This window comes from Typha latifolia, chromosome 1 (assembly GCF_019914945.1).
Source record: "Typha latifolia isolate L0001 chromosome 1, TyphaL0001v2, whole genome shotgun sequence".
NCBI classification, from domain to species: Eukaryota; Viridiplantae; Streptophyta; class Magnoliopsida; order Poales; family Typhaceae; genus Typha; species Typha latifolia.
Window position 1 is genome coordinate 2,517,581 of NC_133086.1, and position 18,333 is coordinate 2,535,913.

An 18,333-nucleotide genomic window follows, 5' to 3' on the forward strand; every position below is an offset into this window, starting at 1 on the left:
ATTATTGTAAATATATAAGAACTTAATATTAAAAATTTTAGAAGAAAATTAACATTATTATAAAACCTAATTATAATATTTCTTATTTCGATTACATATTTCAGTAATAATTTTGATTAACCCGAATAAATTAGAGCACATACAATACATACGCCAAATAACATAGATCATTAATTCATTACGCCTCTCCCTAATATGTCTTATAACTAGCACAAGTTGCCAATTTGGCATACGCTAAGTATCAGATCACATGGATTTTTGTTTTTTATTCACTATACTTCACATCTTGACCAAATTTAGAGACCAAATTATACCAAGTGGAAGCTCTCCGAAGTCCAAAACCATTTTGAGCTTTCCAGATTCCACCAGGATTAATACCCCTTGTTTTCCTTTCTCCCTACCATCCTCTTCCTTCTCTCCTCCTCCCATTGAAATCCTCTCTCTCTCGCCCTAAACGTAAAGTCGTGGCCTTCCATTGCCCACGTTCTCTTCTCTTCTCTCCTATCCTCATGAGATGAAAACCCCCATTGCTTCCAATGCCGAGACCCCTCTTCTTCTTCCCCAAATCCCAAAACCCATCTCTCCTTCTCTTCTTGTCGTCTTCCTACTCTTCCCTCTTCCGCTCTTTCTCAATCTCATCCGACTTCCCAGAACTAGAAGAAGACCCTTCTCTCCTTATCTCGAAAGCCCACCAAATCCTTTCCCAGCCCAGATGGAGAGATAGCCACGACCTCGCCCGCCTCGCCCCTGCACTCCTTCCGCACCATGTTGCCCAAATCATCGAATCCTATCGCGATATTAACCGGGTGTTGGAATTTTTCAACTGGATCTCTCAGAGGCATTTCCTCAAACATAACCTAGACTGCTTCTTCGTTTTGCTGAACAGGCTCGTCACTGTTCGGATGTTTGCTGCCGCTGGCCGGGTCAGGATCCAAATGATCAAATCTTGTCAGAATGAGAAAGAGATGGCTCGCACGATCGATTTTTTGCATTTGATGAGTAGGAAGGGGTTCAAGTTGGGATTTTTCAGCTATAATACTATGTTAATCCAGTTGAATAGGCTTAAAATGGTTGGAACTGCCATGAATCTTTACCACCAGATGCTGGGCAGTGGCGTGGAACCTAATCTTTTGACGTATAATGTGGTGATCAATATCTTGTGCAAGAATGGGAAGGTCGGGGAGGCGAGGCTGATTCTGGGTAGAATTTATGAGTGTCATATGAAGCCTGATACATTCACTTACACGTCGCTGATTCTGGGTCATTGCCGAAACCGTGATCTGACTTCATCTTTCCAAGTCTTGGATCAGATGATCAAGGAAGGCTGTGAACCCAATTCTGCAACGTACTCCACACTAATTAATGGCCTTTGTGATGCAGGGAGGGTAGATGAAGCATTATTTTTGATGAAAGAGATGGTGGAGAGAGGTATACAGCCAACGGTGTATACATACACTCTTCCAATTAGCACTCTTTGTAGCCTTGGACGGGTAGGAGAGGCCTGCAATTTAGTTATTAGTATGAGGAAGAGAGGGTGTCTGCCAAATGTTCAGACATATACAGCACTTATGAGTGGGCTGTGCAAATCAGATGGGCTTGAAGTGGCTATTGGATTGTTTAATAAAATGGAAAGGGATGGTTTGGTACCAAATACTATAACATATAATGCTTTGATTGATGCATTGTGTGAGAAAAGGAAAATAGAGTCTGCAGTAAGAATCTTTTATCTAATGGAGATGAGAGGTTGCTCACAAAATTCAAGGACATATAATGAGATGATAAAGGGTTTCTGTTTAGTGGGTAAAGTCGAGAAAGGCATGGTTCTCTTTCACAGGATGCTAACACAAGGCCCTTCTGTGGATCAGGTAACATACAACACCATCATAAATGGATATTGCAGCTTAGGAAATCTCAATAATGCTGTTAGGGTGCTAGATCTTATGAAGGAAAATGGATGTGAGCCTGATGAGTGGACTTACACTGAACTCATTTGTGGCTTCTGCAGAGGAGGAAAATTAGATCTAGCTTCTGAGACTTTTAAAGAAATGGAGGACTGTGGTTTGGTTCCGAATGAGGTTACTTACAGTGCACTAATAGATGGTTACAGCAAGGATGGGAAGCTAGACACTGCCTTGTTCTTACTGGAGAGGATGGAGAAAAGTGGTTGCAAACCAAATGAGCAGACTTACAATGCTATAATAAATGGTTTCTCCAAGCAGAATCGCTTATGTGAAGCGGAAAAGCTACGTGGAGAGATGGTTGACCGGAATATTTTCCCAAATGTTATTACTTACACTGCATTGATTGATGGTCTGTGCAAGAATGGTGCCACATCCACTGCACTTAAAATATTGAATGAGATGACAAATCAAGGCTGTTCACCCAATCTACACACTTATAGTGCCCTTATTTATGGTCTGTGCCAGGAAAGCAATGTTGAGGAGGCTGAGAAAATGTTTGCAGCATTGGAAGGAAAAGGGTTAGCACCTGATCAAGTTACATATACTTCAATGATTGATGGTTACGTTGTTATAGGTAAAGTCAATCTTGCTTTTGGACTTCTGAGACAAATGATTGATGCTGGATGTAAACCTGACTACCGTACATATGGTGTTTTGCTTAAAGGCTTGTGTATAAAGCACCAAATAATGGATCAAAAACTTGCAGCTTTGCCAAATGCAGTCCCCAATTGCAGCTTTGATGAGAAGGTCATAACTTGTGACATCGTTTCTAACTTTTTGACTAAATTAGTAGAGTTTGGATGTGACTTGACCATTGAAGTATACAACATGCTGGTAAGTGGTTTATGTAGAGAAGGAAGATGGTTTGAAGCAGATCAGTTGGTTAAGAGTATGATTGACCAAGATGTATTACCAGATGATGAGATATATAGTTCTTTGTTACAGGTGCTGTCGAGTCACTCTGAAATAGATCTTGCTTTGGATACTTTAAATAAAATGACTATCCAAGGTTTTGAACTGCATCTAACTGGTTATAGAGCACTTATATGTTCTTTATGCAAGGCTGGTAGGACAATGGAAGCCCAAAATATTTTTGAAAATATGCTCACACAAGTATGGAATCCTGATGAGATTGTGTGGACTGTCCTCATTGATGGATTGTTAAGGGGAGGATACCAAGATTTGTGTATGAAATTTCTTCACATTATGGAATCTAGGAATTCTAGACCTTCTTTTCAAACTTATGTTATTCTATCCAGGGAAGCTTCCAAAGAAGAGTAGTCAATGAAATGTACGTAAGCGTCGAAAGACTGACAATTGAGGATCACTTCTGCAATTTTCACTCCACCTACCTAAATGCCCAGGCATTTGAGGCGTAATTGTGTAATCAGCAAGCAATCGGGCAAGACTATCAGTATCTTATGCCCTTACTTTTTCTGAAGCAGATCTTTTATCAGCTTCAGTTAAATCAACTTCCTTGTCTCTATAGATGGTGAGCTCGAAGGGCATGTAAATTTGTTAACATGTTTCCTTTTTCCTACAATTTTCATAACTGGTGCATCTGAGTATCTGACATTGTGCTTATTTCAGGGCGTGGACTGAGCTATATCAATCTGGTTCTGTATCCACAAAAGAGCTGAAGTGAGATCCTTACCATTCTGATTCAGAAGGTGAACATGCAGTGGAATGTAACTTTAGTTTTTAGAGGGCAGAACTTCTAATTTGGAAATTTTTTTCAGTTTCATATTATTCGACAGATTATTGTTAGTGTCTCTTCTATTTTCCTTTCTGATGTTGTATTGGTCAAACTACGCATTATTGGCCTAGCACTTCAGCAATTCTTCAATTTATAATTAGGTTACATTACAACCTGAAATGCTTCTTTTCATGTACTTTTTGGTAGGAGATGCTATAAAAGATAAGTAGTCTATCAATTCTTTATTAGACAAGAAGTACATTACAGGTCAAAACTCAATGGCCATTATTTTAGCCTCTTAATTATGTGTAGAATTGCAGATAGGTAGAGGAAAACACAGAGTATTAAATAGTTGTGGCTCTTCCATAGTTATGTAATTTGTTACATTCTTATTTTGTAGTTATATTTTCCTTGAGTAACGTTATTGCTCTTTTGCAAGGTACCACAAATACATGGTTTATCTTATTCATTCTAGTTTTCTGGAAAATTTTGCAGAATACATTTGGACAAAACCTGATGAACAATGGAAGCTTCAATAAGAAAAAACACCAGATCATTTCATTATTGGTATGCATCAATATGAAGTTCAGCAGGCTCACTATGTAAGAAAGAGCTTGGCGATCAGAAAGATCTGCAAATGACCTTGTAGCAAGACATGACTAATAGCAGAAGCAGCACAAAGGTAGTTTTTTGACCTTTAGCATTGCGGCATAATGCAGCCATATTACTGACACAACACGATAGAATTTTTTTTATTCTTTTTTCGGATCATTAATCTTATGATTTTCTTACTTTTGTGTACATCGTTCATTCTAAATTGAATTTCATTGATAATAGTTCAATAATTTTTAAAGATGGTGGGTTTTGGTAGCTTGCATGACAAACATGCAAGCCTAACCATGGCCAATTGCTTTTTGTGAATTACTCTGAAATTTTAATGTAATTGGTTGCCATTTCAAATAACATTAACTGAGTTTACATTCCTTTAACATATTTTACATTTGTACTTTGATTTTTGATGATATTGATATTGATATGCATACTGTTGATATCAAGGCCATCAATATTACATCATGATGGATCATGACTGCAATATTTTGTATATCAATTATTGTTAATACTAAGAAGCAATAAATATTTAAAATATTATTAGCTTCAATTGAAGTACTTATCCATTTCTTCCCCCTGGATTTACACAAACATGCACACAAAGACGAGCCATTAAACATTCTTAGGTATTTTTGTTTCAAACTATTGTGGGATGTCCTAACCTATGTTGGTGGAACAATGTCTTCTCTTTCTTGAATATCAGATATCTTAAATTCAAGTACTTTGCACTCTCACTAATGTAGATTTGCCCACAATGCAATGAATTAACTCCTGAAAATATTTAGAAATCAAATTGATTGCTTCCTTGGGTTGGATCAAACATTAGCCAGACTTGGCATAGCTTGCTTTTGAGTTAAAGCTGATATAGTTCAGTCTAAATTGGAGTCTTGTCAAGATATGTGTTACAGGTTGTAGCTTTGAAGATCAATCTAGAAAACAGAAATGAAGATAATCAAATAACAACGGATCTGATGGTATAATGAATAACGAGAAGTCATTGAAAACGTAAGAAATAGTTAGTTGGTTCGCATGTGATACTTGTATTGTAGGTGTAATAGACAAACAATAGCAGTATCTTTCAGTTCCGTTCAGTTTACTTCTCAAAATGTTACATCTATGCACCACCTTTTATGAGAAAAGGCTGGGGTGGACGTCAGTTAAATTTCATTAAGGGACATGAAACTGCAAAGTGGGGAAAGGAAAGTGTTTATTCTCTTTGGATGTTATGATTGATTGCTATAAAGAATAGTCTTATATTCTTGTGTAATCTCCAGGTCAAATAACTAACGTCACTTTGATACTAGAATTGGTTGGTACTACAGTCTCTTTGGGAGTTTTAAATGTTAAATCATACCACATGGCATGCAATGGGAGAGAAAAAAAAGAAGTAGTGCATCTTATGATTACATGTTTGATCAATCAATTTGATGGGTCCAATGACGTCTGAACTGGAAGCTACCATATTAGCAAAGACATTCTACTCTTGAATCACAATTAGATTGAGTAGCACAAATTTCGAAAACTTCAGACTGACCTGTTTGGATCTTACTTCCAAACAATATTCAGTACAATGGTCTGCAAAAGCTGGTTATTACTTCGATCAGATCTGAGTATCATAGCTTCCTAATCCTTTTCACGTTCCCAGTATCAACTTGGTGCCTTCTGTATGACGAGTTATTTACCATGTACTAACTGAAGGTAACTTGGAGTTTTTACTATCAGATGTTTCACAAGCTTAATATATGCAGCAGTGTGTCATTATGTTCTCATTTATGGTCAATTATTGATTTTTTAACTTTCAATTGCTTCTTTGAAGTACATCTGGTGTTCTGATGATAGATTGATACTAACTTGCCTGGTAGCATTTAGAAGAGGTGACTAGATTGATAGCACAGTGTGATCCCATTTGCATACACTAATCCCATCATGTTAGGGAATGTGGCCATGTCTCTACTAACCTAACTATCCTGTGATCTTTGTGTTTCCCCCACTGGATGATGGACCCCAAAAACCATCAAACAGCTAATTTTTAGAGTACAGGGAATAGTACTGGGGGTATATTGAGAGTGGCAAAAAAGAGACAGTCAAAAAAAGAAAAAGAAAAAAGAAAAAAGAAAAAGCAATGATAACAGCAGCATCTAGAGATCTGGGGCCTGCATGCCATTCCCTTCCAAACAGCTCCAGGACAAGGAAAGTAACAAGGAAGCTTGCCATATCTTCATGAAGGAATTCATCAAACCCCATGATTGCTCCCAAAACCCTAGATGACCTCTTGTCCCCATTGTAGTCATAGTACTTAATAACACCACCTCTCAAAACATTGTGGAGGAAATGGGCATATAATACGGAGCACAGAAAGATATGGTGCATTAAATCCCCCAAGTTGATGCTGGCACATGGGAGGATCCATCAGCCAATGCAACACAATTGGGATCGCTTAACTACCTTGTTTAGTTGTGTGTGTGTGTGTGTGTGTGTGTGTGTGTGTGTGTGTGTGTGTGTGTGTGTGTGTGTGTGTGTGTAGTGGTCCAATCATATATATATATATATATATATATATATAATCTAAAATGAACACATAATGTAGGGGGTTGAAATGGGAAAAATAATAATTCCTCTAATATAAATAACGAAAGAAATTATGTAATTTATATCCATCTCCTTGTAACCCTTTGGGTCAAAATCCAGCCCACCACAAAAAGGCTACACCCTCCTGTTCAAAGACAACAACACCCATCACACATCTCATATTCCTCTACGAACTCCCTCCAAATGCAAACCTCCATCCTCCCTTGGACTACTCTCCCACCCTTATTCCCCTTTAAAAAGTTGCTCACATCCACCAATCCAACTCCTCAGATAGCTCCAAAAGACTTTGTGTCTTGGACTTAGCAGCCCCCTTCTTGATTCTCCTCTCTCATTTACATCATCCAGGATCAATCAGTAGGGCACAAACACATATGAAATGAGTGCATGAGGACACCTCCCCCCTATAAATAATGCACTTTGCCACCCAACTAAATAAGCCCCCCTTCTTGAGGACCAATACAACACCCACACCAGTCACCTAATCCCTCTCTCATGGGGAGGCAAGGCAATGAGACGACCTCAGTCCTCCACTCCTCCTCCATTGCCCTCCTCCAGGAGAGGTTTAGGCAGCTCCAGAGAGTCAAGGAGATGAGGGAGGAGAGGGAGCAGCAAAGAGTTTTCGCCAATGGCGGCGAAAGGTCAAGCTCTAGAGCTCACTGTGAGCACCCAAAGTGGTTCTTCCACCCCGAGCTAATTAGGCCTTCTAGGCCTCTCCAGGGACCTCCATCTCAGGGGCTAACCCTTAATGGCGATCTGCCGCTTCTCGGGGCAAATAATTGTAATGATGCGGAAGTCGATACTTCGCTTCACCTGTGATCACAATCAAAACTGCTACCTCTCTTGTGCTTCTACTTCTCTTCTGGATTTGCTTTTCTTTTCTTTTCTATACTTTTCTGAGCCTCTCTCTTCTCTCTGTATTGTAACTAGAATGGAAATATCTTGGAGTGCAATGTAATTACTAGTCGCGGCATCTTCACATATGATTGATTGCTTCTTAATTCTATCAAAAGAATCACATAATGAGATCTACCGAAAGTTAGTAAGTTAGTAAAGGTTAGCTTTTTTTCTTTTTCTTTTTCTTTTTCTTTTAAACGGTCCAAGGAAAGATTTTATATTTTAGTGTTTTAAGTTGTGGCAAAACCTAGTCACTGGAATGCAGAGGAGTGCCAAATGATATACTTTTGAATGGGAAGTGATTTTCTTTGCAAATAAGACCAAAGAATAAACAAAGCTGAATTGAAGATGGAAATGAAATAATCTAAGTGATAGACTCGAGCACTTTTGAGCTAGTGTTAGTAAAAACATTTACATTACCACATGAACTAGTGAGCAAAATGCATACACATAACTATGAAAGCAATAACATGATAGAGAAACAAGCAATATATCCATACTTCATGTTGCAACATAAAAGGAACAAAGTCTATAGAGTTAGTATTCCATGCATGGTCATATGGGCAAGCATGATGATAACTTCAGTGGCTCAAAACAAAAGCTTGAATAAGACTTGGTTTATAACAAACCACCCCAAGAAGAAGAAGAAGAAGAAGAAGAAGAAGAAGAAAGAAGAGGAGGAGGAAGAGTATAAGATAAAAGGAGGAGGGGATGTGATTGGCATTCCAAGAAAGAGAGAGAGAGAGAGAGAGAGAGAGAGAGAGAGAGAGAGAGAGAGAGAGAAACTCTCACCCTTTCGCAGGTATACAGCAATCTTATTTGTCGAAACAACAGTCAGTCTGAAGAATTGTCAAGCAGCAATCAAGTACCTCAATTATGCAAAATGTCATTCTTTAGTTCCAGTACTCTGCTTACAAGCTATGTACTGAACCAAGTACAAAGAGATTGGGATATCAAAGTCATTGATGATACTGAGATAACTTTTCACTCTCCCCAAATTGCTATTATGGTTATAATATTTCTTATTTGATTAGTGTTAAAATTAACACATACATATAATTAACTAAAATATTTTATTTCTTAAAGTTCAGAGTTTAAAACATATATTTGCTGATTTCTTTTTCTTGTGTAAATTTTTTTTTTCTTATATTATGATTCAATTAACTTTAGATAACGTTTGAACCATCTTAAGTAATTTATAAGAGTGTAAAAAAAATTATGTTCTAATATAAGTTTAATTTTAGCTATGATTAGTTAGAGATAAGTAATACAATGAGATTTTGAAAAGGGCTCAATAATTTTAGTATGATTATAATATTAAAAAAATATAGTGACAATTACCGCCTAAAAATGCCATGATATAATTTTATCAAAACAAGGAAAATTGGAGTATAAGAGACAAACCTTGCCTTTCTTTCTTTTTTCTTTTTTCTTTGGCTAAATTACACGTAGATCTTTTTTAGAAAACACACAACGTGACATTAAGACCCCTTGGTCTAATCTCTTTGTAGGGGTTGAAGAACAGGGCCACGAAATCGGGTCGGATCTTCCTACATATCTGACATCCGATAGGCAGCAGAAAACGAGAAGTAACCATTATTATACTTCCCTAAGACCCTCACTTCTCCCCTGCCCGCCTCGAATTACTATGAATTCCAAGAAGAAGAAGAGGGAGAGATGTTCGGGGCTTCGAGGTGAGCCGTCTCCGTTGCTGCTCGCGTTAGTGGAGTCGAAAGATATCGAGTCTTGGACGCGGTATTGCCGAGAACACCCATTTGTTTAAATCCCAAAAGTTGTGTTTTTTTTTTTTCCTTCTGATAGTTTTCCTACTCTTAGGCATGGATTAGTGATGGGTCTTGTTGTTCTAGTTTCCATTCGATCATGATTGTTTGATTGCAATGGTTTGCTTATGAATGGGGTTGTTGTTCTTGCATTACAGTGGAAAAGGTCTATCATCTCTTGCTGGGTTTTTTGTATAGTAACTATTCGAACTGGAAAAATTAGGGCTTGAGATTGGTTTTAAGCATGACGAATGGATAACAAATGCTTTAGTTTTCGTTGTTTTCTTATCTGCAGTTCAGCAGTTTGTGAAAGTAATTGCTCTCAGAAAACAGGGGCCTTGCATTTAGTCCTGCTAAATAAGGGGATATTTTGCTTGAAATTTAGGATTAGTTCTATTCTAATTAATATCCATCAAGTTCGAGGAAGAGGATTGGTTGAATCTGTACCTATATCTACTGGGGGGAAGTTATGATTTTTGTTTATTGGTTATTCTCTTTATCATTATACAGTGTCATTGTTAACTATGTGTCAATTTTAAGAACATTAGTTGTTCCTTTCTTAGGCAAAGTCTTTGGGTTAGTTGGAGATCCTTTTACATTTTAATTGTTTAGTTTCATTCCTAACATCTTCAGCCAACATGTCATCCTTATCAATGACTTATGATTTTTCTTTTCGTCCACGGAATTTAACTATTCTATGGTAGCTTCTTTGGTGTCCAGATGTTCATATAGTGTATCGATTATTTGTAATTTTTCTATTCTTCCTCAGGTATCAGAGCAAGAGCATGGACTTCCTTGATGGTTTTCTATCTTTACAAACCCAGAATTTACTAAACATGATGATATGAAACACAACACTGAGGAACTGCATTCTTGTTGGCAAACAATGCGAGTCAACTGCTGCAGCATTTGATACATCTGATCAACAATGTGAGAAATTTGAGTACCAGGCTGAGGTATTCCTTTAATATCATAAGTCTTTAACTTTTTCTATATTTTAGTGGGATTATCATTATTTTGTATCTTTGGTGGGTTAATCACCTGATGGGCCTGATAGTTCACAGCTTATATAGCAAAAAGGAAGTATTTCTTCAGCAGTTGATTAGCTGAGTGAGGTTAGACATGTGAATTAAACTTGGTTACCTTTTTCTTATATTTTCTGATTGCATTTTATGCAGTTTTTCTCTACTCTAGAAAATATGTAGAGGACCACTTCACAAGCTGCTTTGCTTGCTAAGTTCCTGGTCAACTTGTAAGCATATAAACTTTCAGAAATGTAGTCCGATATTGCCTTTAAAGTTTAAACCCCTTATAGTCCAGCCCGCATTATAGTTATTGATATTAAATTGGTTCTCCCATATTGATGCATAGACTAGCTTCCTTATATATTTATGATTCAGCAATTTGAATATGTTTTATAATGAGCATCTGCCTATTCGTATTTCTTAGCAATGCTAGTGATGCACTTGACGAGTGGAACCTGAACTTTTGAAGGAAGCTGTTGGCCTTGATATCCACATCTAGGCTGACAAAAAGAATGGAATAATTACAATAATGTAGGTGTTCATCTGAGTATCTACAACCTTCTTTTTTCTTCTTGTGGAGTGTGGATTGGATTGGTATGACCCGGCAATAACTTGTTGACTTGCTAGGAACTATAGCACATTGTGGAACTGGAACAGCAAAGTTTCTGAAAGCACAGAAGGTATGATGAACTTGGAACTATGATATTATAATTCATCTCTTCTTTGGTGGATCTTGTTGATTTCTGAAGATGACTGTATGGTTTCGGATTGATAGTTATTAGATTGATCAATTCGGGTTGGGCTTTTATTCAGCATGCCTTGTTTCAGACAAAGGTACATCTTTAATCAAACTTCTCAAATTTCCTTCGGGATATGTTGGATTCTTTTGCAAAGAAGGTTAAATGGATTCACGATCATTCCTCTAGAAGATCGATTAAGTTGGTCCCACCCATAGATAACTCAGTGGATTACTCGTGGCAGCAGGAAGGTATCTCCCAATGATGGATTGGAGATGCATCTCAAACCCGTCGAGAGCTTCTTGAAGATGGGACCCAACAACGACCAATCATAGCGTTCCAGCACCATATGATCTAGTTACTTTGGAAGACAAAAATGATGATGGGCATGCTTGGATTAATTATTAATGATGGTGGGAAGACAAAAACCCAAAAGAAGAATACAAACAGGAGAGAATTATCAATTATGGTCACGGGAAGGGAGCTTATGTCATAGATGACGGCTTGCATAGGACCATCGTTGCATTCATACGCAAAGTTCTTCGCCACTGTAATTTACGACATCTTGACGAAGGGAATCACCTTGGAAAAGGAGGCCATAATAAATAAATAAATAAAATATTTCTTACAGTCTATTTTAATCAAAATTCATCAAATAAGACTGTAAGACAGCACCATCATAGAACTTTAGTTCACCTCTTATGCAGCAAATTCCCACAACCCTTCTGCAAATAATCCAAGTGTCTTAGGGGTTTATACACGGTTAAGCCGTTGAACTGAGTCGCTCGCAAGTTGAGTGGCAACGAAATGGAATGAAAGTTTAATTTAGACATAACTGCAATGGGTAATTTAAAGTTTACCTTTCTTCTCAAATGGATGAAGCAAACATACGGCCTCCCCTACTTTGCTTCGAAGGCACGCACCAGCGGGCCACGTGTCGACCAGTTCACATCACTATATGTTTCTTACCACTACAGAACAGATGGGTCCCATAAGACACTGGCCTCACTTGTTCATTTTCGATTCAATGTCACTGTCCTTTGTTCCACCCAAAGCCCATTAAAGGCTCTGCAAACTTTCGAAGACAGGTACTTATATTCCACTCTTGGCAGGCCTCTCAGCTATTGAGCAGTAGCAAGGCAGTGTTGAGAGACTTGGTGGCTTTTGATTGTTTTGGGGTATTACTCTTGTTAGCTTCGTTGCCTTGTGCGCTCTCTTGGGTTGGTGTTAGATTTTGAGAAGATGAGGCCAGGGGTTGGGATTAGGCCTGGGAATGTGCCTGCGTACTATGGTGGTGGGAAGCTGAAGAAGTTGGAGAGGAGGGTGAAGGTGGCCGAGGTGGTTTTGAGATGCGTGGTATGTGGTCTTGGAGTTCTTGCTGCTGCTCTGGTGGGCTCAGACACTCAGGTCAGGGAGTTCTTCTCATTGGAAAAGAAGGCCAAGTTCACAGACATGAAGGCCTTGGTGTAAGCCCATGGAATCCTCTCTCCATCTTTCTCTCTCACTAGGACTAGTTTGGTGGTTTTGGTGGAGCTCTGATACTAGATGATGTTTTTTTTTTCCTTTATAATATTGATTGTGATGTTACCTTTATTAATATACATTAGTGGGTTGCAGGTTTCTCTTGGTAGCAAATGCTATGGCTGCATTTTATAGTCTGGTCCAAGGGGTAAGGTGTGTGGTGAGCATGATTAGAGGGAATACACTCTGCAACAAGGCCTTAGCCTGGGTTATCTTCTCTTGTGATCAGGTATGATGAGATGAACATTCTCAACATCTTCTACATATGGTAATGCTTGTATACACTTGCTTCCATTTCATAAGGATAGTGTGCAGGAAAATCAAGATAGAACACTCTTAATTCATTTTGGTTCATGATAGAGACCTGCAGCCAGAATTTGGCTGGACTTTCAGCTTAAATGAAGGATGATTGATATGATACCCTAATCCATTATACTGGAAATAAATGCTAACGTTATCATAATTTGATCACAGATGGGATTTTATTGGTTATTATAGTTGTGGAGTTTTTAAGAGTACTATATATATATATATATATATATATATATATATATATCAGTGGTTTTTGGAGGATCTGTCATGTGTGGTTTAGGTGGACATACCACAGATTGAGCTGCATTTAAATTTTGTAAGATACCAACAACCTGAATAATTCCAAAGTTAGATAGAGCATTGCTATTGTGGGATCTGGTTTAGTGGAGAAAAAATAATTACTTATATACATGTAGATCATTTGCACATTCTGCAGTAAGATTTCCTGAACTTGTACTAACAGTTCAAGAGCATTTAATTTATTTGTCACACGAGTGGTTTATGACAATAACCTACTACAATTTCTATTGAACCATTATAAGTGCTGTAAATTATTAGAAACAATCAAGCCATTTGCATTAGCGACATCATGGTATTAGGCTAGGACTTAGGATATTGTTCATTACTACTCTGTCTGGAGTTCCCTGCAATGCATGAACCATTTTTGGAAGATTTTGCAAAATCAGGTATTTTACTGTCCTAAAGACAGATGATAGCTTGTAAAGGGTTCAGGCCCTTGGAGGGTCCTGACCAAATCTTACGCAAAGTTTAAAGCCAAATGTCTATCCTCTTTCCACCAATGTTGGGCAGGTTGACGGTCATATAACTGTACTCCTGAACATGAAATTAGTAGAGATATAGATGGGAGATACAAGTTGTCGGATGATAAGAATACTCTAGTGAGATTATCTGATATCCTCATTTTTGGGTGTAACAGAGAGAAAAATGGTGCCTTATTATTCCCTTCCATTTGGATTACCAGATAATGGCAGTTACTACATCAACTTCTTATTTCTTTTTGGTATTTTGTCCCATGGTGCCTCTTTTAGGTAATGGCATACATAGCACTTGCAGCAGTGGCAGCAGCGGCACAATCGGCGGTGATCGGAGAATTTGGTCAGCCAGAGCTGCAGTGGATGAAGATATGCAACCTCTATGGGAAGTACTGCACCCAAATAGGGGAAGGTATTGCGAGTGCCTTCTTGGTTAGCCTTGGCATGGTCCTACTCTCTGGTCTCTCTGCCTTCAACCTATTCCGCTTGTATGGGAAAAACAAAGCTAACAGCAATGGACGTTGGTAAATTGGCAGCTATATACATGGAGTAATGGGCTCTCTTTGAACAGTGGGAGAAAAATTTCAACTCTGCAAATTTTCGTCATGCGTAATAGCTGCATGACATAATGTTGCAATGAGCTTGTGAAACTGGTGTATTTTGCTCTAAAAGATTTTTCAACTTTTACTTTTACTCCCATCACATGATCTATCTGATCTGACAGTAGATTACGAACTGCCGAGTACTTTGTAGAAAGATCCTGTGGGTCGCCATAGATCCACTGTCATCCAGAAGCTCCACCACACCATGAGAGAGAGATTCTTAATTCTTGAATGACGTGAATTTCTTCGTACTATTAAAGTGGGAAAAGTATCATATAAATTAACTTATAGTTTAATAATTTATAGTGAAGTCGCCTAGTCAAAAGGCAATTTATGTGAAAATATTTTTCCTCTCACTTAGACATTTTTTTTAGGGTTTTTTAAAATTTTCTTATGAGTAGCGAAGTATAAATTAGTAGCTGACTTAAACTAGTCACAAAAAAACTCTCCCGTTTTCTACCCCACATATATACACGCCGGAATCCTATTCGGTTCCCTAATTGAAGGTATAATTTATATAGTAAAAGGCGTTTACTCTATACGGTTGGTCTTCTGACGACGACAACCTCTGGATCTCTGCCTCCTCTCCCTCTCCCACCGGTCCCTTCTAGTTCTAGGAAACAATGGTAAGCATTTCATCTCTCATTCGTAAAATTCCCTAATTCGCCAGGCATCGAATTCGAATTAGCCATCTTCCGGTTCGCAATTCTCCGTCGAAATCTTCCATCTGTTGTTCGTGCTGTGTGATTTGATGGGAAAATCGTGATCTCTAGATCTCTCGATGTCTCAATTATCTTATAGCATCTTGATCTCGAGAAACCGTTGATGATATTGGATCGGTCTATGCTGTATAACTCTTGATGGTTCGATTTATTTGACGAGCCCTAGACGGCTAGGGCATGATTTTGGTTAACGTTCTTCCTAGGACCTGAGTGGATTCTGTATGCCTGTTTGAATATGATCTGTTCTTTTCTTTTCTTTCTTTCTTTCTTTCTTTCTTTCTTTTTAATGTGTTGACGATTCTTGACAGACTACTTCGAGGCGTCTTGCAGACAGGAAAATTGCAAAGTTTCAGAAGAATATAACAAAGAGAGGACTTGTTCCTGAGACAACAGTGAAGAAAGGGAATGACTATCCCGTTGGGCCTATGGTGCTCGGATTTTTTGTTTTTGTGGTCATCGGATCATGTATGTTACCCTAATCCCATCTCCTCTGCTTGTTGCGTCATCCTTCTAACTTGATTTTAGTTTTACATCTTACTTTTTCATCTTTTAACTTATCTGCACATTAACTTGATATATCGATTAGTTGACAAAAAAGCTTAAGCTATCATGTATGTTGTCCTAATTCGATCTCCTTTTATGTGTGGCCCTTAATGCCGCATGTGGATAGATGAAAAATAATGAATTGTGTGACCATCTAGAAAAACCATTAGGTAAAGTGATACTATAACCTCTGGGAAAATTAATTATGATATCATATATTAGATCACTAGTTGATCCAAAAGTTTAAATGATTAGGTAATGGATCAACAATGTATATTATGTCTTTAAGTTATTTATTTGTTCTCAGTTGAGGAGGTTTAAAGTACCTAAGATTTGGGGCTTTAAAAGGGTTTAATCTCTATTTTGTCTTCTATTCTATTATGCATCATGCTTTTAACTTCTGAAATTAATATCTACCTATGGGTATTTCTTAAAAAAAAAAAAACCATGTATGATGTAATGTGATTCTTTTGTTAATTGAAGGTAAATGTAATATGATGAGAAATTATATTTTAGGTGGTTGCTGTTTTTTGATCTACCAATATATCTGCATATATTTTCCTTAATTTTATTTCTTTCATAGGATGCTTGATGAAGTAGATGTTTTCTTTTCTTATTATTTTATGTTATGTTATCTGAATTACTTCAGTGTACTCATTTACCCTGAAGCGCCTGTATTGGCATGAGTTTGTGACCTACACATAGGACACAAATGACACCCAATATCTCTGCCTGATTAAGGAGCATTGAGGTCAAAATCTCTTTATGCTAGATGGCTAGATGAGTTTTGGATTTTTGGCGAGTCTTATATCTCGTGCTAACAAAATGTTCTGATTCTTACATCCCTGCACGAATTGTCCTTTGACAGTTGCATTGCCATTTGATTCAGATTTCAGACAAGGTCTCTTTTATTATTTCTAGATCTTGAATCTCCATTCATCTGTGTAGTTGGTATGTTATTGACTAGTACTTATGCCTCTGATTTTCATTACTTTCCCATAGGAATTTCTTGACATCGTTTTCCTTCAGGATCTTATGCATGGTCAGATTGCGGACTAGCTAAGGTGTTTTTGCTTGGACCATCTTGGTCTCTGCCAGTCAGGCATTTTATGGAAAATTGAGTGCCTGGAACTTTAGGATAAGCATCACCGATTTTAAGGGCTGACATTGCCTAGGCAACTGTTTGGAAAGCTTGACATTTGTCGTAGTTATAATTATTTATTAATTATAATCTCTTGGGAAAATAAGAGCTAAATGATTATGGATAATGAAAAATAACCAAAGATTACCTTAAAGATGAGGATGATATTGCGTCCATGTAATGAGATCTGCTAGAAATTATAAACCTAACACATTTGTCACTTAATAATGATGTAATCTGTCATTTCGACGGTTACTCTCTCTAAAGTATTGGCTTTGGGCTAACAGATTGATAATGTATAATAAGACACTACTGTTATATTTTGTTAGTCATACATTTTGGCTTTTATCATCTAATGATTGTTTATGTGGAAAATCAGATAGGCTGTCGAGTAGCTCTTTCCAAATAGGTCGAGTAGCTCTTTGATTTCTGCAACACAAAGGCTAATATGACCCTTTCTACCTTGGTAAATAAGAGCCACATCATGAGACCAGGAAGATGAAGCCAATTAATATGGTAAAGATGAGGATGAGATAGTTCTGTTGTAATGATATTTCGGTAAAACTACTAGTTTATTATAACATTATCCTTACAGGATACTGTCTTTACATTAACAACGTTCATATAATTAGTAAATTTATTTGCAGCCACTTATAATTCCCCAGCATGAAGCCATTGGCATCTTGAAGTGGCACGATCGATCTATAGTCAAATCTTACAGAAATCAAATATAATTTAACTTAAATACAAGTGAAAAGCCTCCTGTCCTCAGTCAATTATAAGTGAAGATATTTTGATCCCATATATGTTATTGTAATCTGTTCATTTACACTTAAAATAACATTCTATATTTTGCTTGTTGGTTTGCAGCTTTGTTTCAGATAATTAGGACGGCCACAAGTGGTGGGATGGCGTAGTGGCAAATGGAAAGTAAATTGTTTTTCAAGTGTCTGGCAGATTGTTTGAGTTCTCACCTACCACAAGAAAAATGCAGTTTGGGACAGGGTTTATAAAGATCTGTAATCTAATCTGTCCCTTCTGACATTACTTGTGAGTCATATGGTACTCTAAAGTGTCTTTCTACTGTAATACCCAAATATGTTGCTGTCAGAGTCGGTCTCTCTATTTTTCTTTTTCTAATTTCCAGAGTGTTATGAATGCTTTTATCCGAGTTATCGTTTCCGTAATCAGCTAGTTTATTTTGGGCCTAGTTTGACTGTATCCAGATGTATGAATATATATTCAGAAGTTTAAGCTCTCCATGAATGAAAAGGAAATATTGGTCGAATTAATTCAGCCCAATTGAGAATATTTAGCAAGATGCTGATTCTGAGGATGCCCACATAAGGATATATGCATATATATATATATGGTATCTTAATACCTTTATATTCCCATGATGGAAGGCCTTGTATTGCAAGTAGACA

At 37.5% G+C, this 18,333-nt stretch overlaps 2 protein-coding genes across 14 annotated transcripts; both read left to right on the forward strand.

The window, feature by feature from the left end:
- The first annotated feature begins 252 nt into the window (after positions 1-252).
- On the forward strand, positions 253-12,542 carry LOC140788859 (uncharacterized). Of its 11 annotated transcripts, none has more exons than XM_073138396.1 (10): positions 253-3,453; positions 3,552-3,631; positions 4,153-4,339; positions 9,261-9,504; positions 10,300-10,486; positions 10,588-10,782; positions 10,980-11,086; positions 11,192-11,235; positions 11,331-11,389; positions 11,540-11,925. In XM_073138396.1, the coding sequence occupies exon 1, from the start codon at positions 537-539 to the stop codon at positions 3,240-3,242; it is 2,706 nt and encodes a 901-aa protein (XP_072994497.1). In that variant the 5' UTR covers positions 253-536; the 3' UTR covers positions 3,243-3,453; positions 3,552-3,631; positions 4,153-4,339; positions 9,261-9,504; positions 10,300-10,486; positions 10,588-10,782; positions 10,980-11,086; positions 11,192-11,235; positions 11,331-11,389; positions 11,540-11,925. The 11 variants fall into 11 exon arrangements, with proteins under 11 accessions (XP_072994497.1, XP_072994479.1, XP_072994463.1 ...); XM_073138378.1 differs by having other exon boundaries at positions 10,709-10,782; positions 11,183-11,235; XM_073138362.1 differs by having other exon boundaries at positions 10,709-10,782; positions 11,183-11,235; positions 11,331-11,925.
- Positions 12,524-18,198, forward strand: LOC140788909 (CASP-like protein 2B1). Of its 3 annotated transcripts, XM_073138445.1 has the most exons (4): positions 12,524-12,758; positions 12,910-13,042; positions 15,531-15,687; positions 17,777-18,198. In XM_073138445.1, exons 1-4 carry the CDS (start codon positions 12,535-12,537, stop codon positions 17,821-17,823), a joined length of 561 nt encoding a protein of 186 aa, XP_072994546.1. In that variant the 5' UTR covers positions 12,524-12,534; the 3' UTR covers positions 17,824-18,198. The 3 variants fall into 3 exon arrangements, with proteins under 3 accessions (XP_072994546.1, XP_072994537.1, XP_072994555.1); XM_073138436.1 differs by lacking the exons at positions 15,531-15,687; positions 17,777-18,198 and adding an exon at positions 14,175-14,591; XM_073138454.1 differs by lacking the exons at positions 12,524-12,758; positions 12,910-13,042 and adding an exon at positions 14,941-15,126.
- The last annotated feature ends 135 nt before the right edge of the window (positions 18,199-18,333 follow it).

Excerpts from the sequence above, each read along its gene's own strand:
- LOC140788859 (XM_073138424.1), top strand. The coding sequence starts at position 537 with ATGCCGAGACCCCTCTTCTTCTTCCCCAAATCCCAAAACCCATCTCTC.
- LOC140788909 (XM_073138436.1), top strand. The coding sequence starts at position 12,535 with ATGAGGCCAGGGGTTGGGATTAGGCCTGGGAATGTGCCTGCGTACTAT. Across the intron at positions 12,759-12,909 it reads ACAGACATGAAGGCCTTGGT|GTTTCTCTTGGTAGCAAATG; the intron begins GTAAGCCCATGG and ends AGTGGGTTGCAG. Across the intron at positions 13,043-14,174 it reads TTATCTTCTCTTGTGATCAG|GTAATGGCATACATAGCACT; the intron begins GTATGATGAGAT and ends TGCCTCTTTTAG.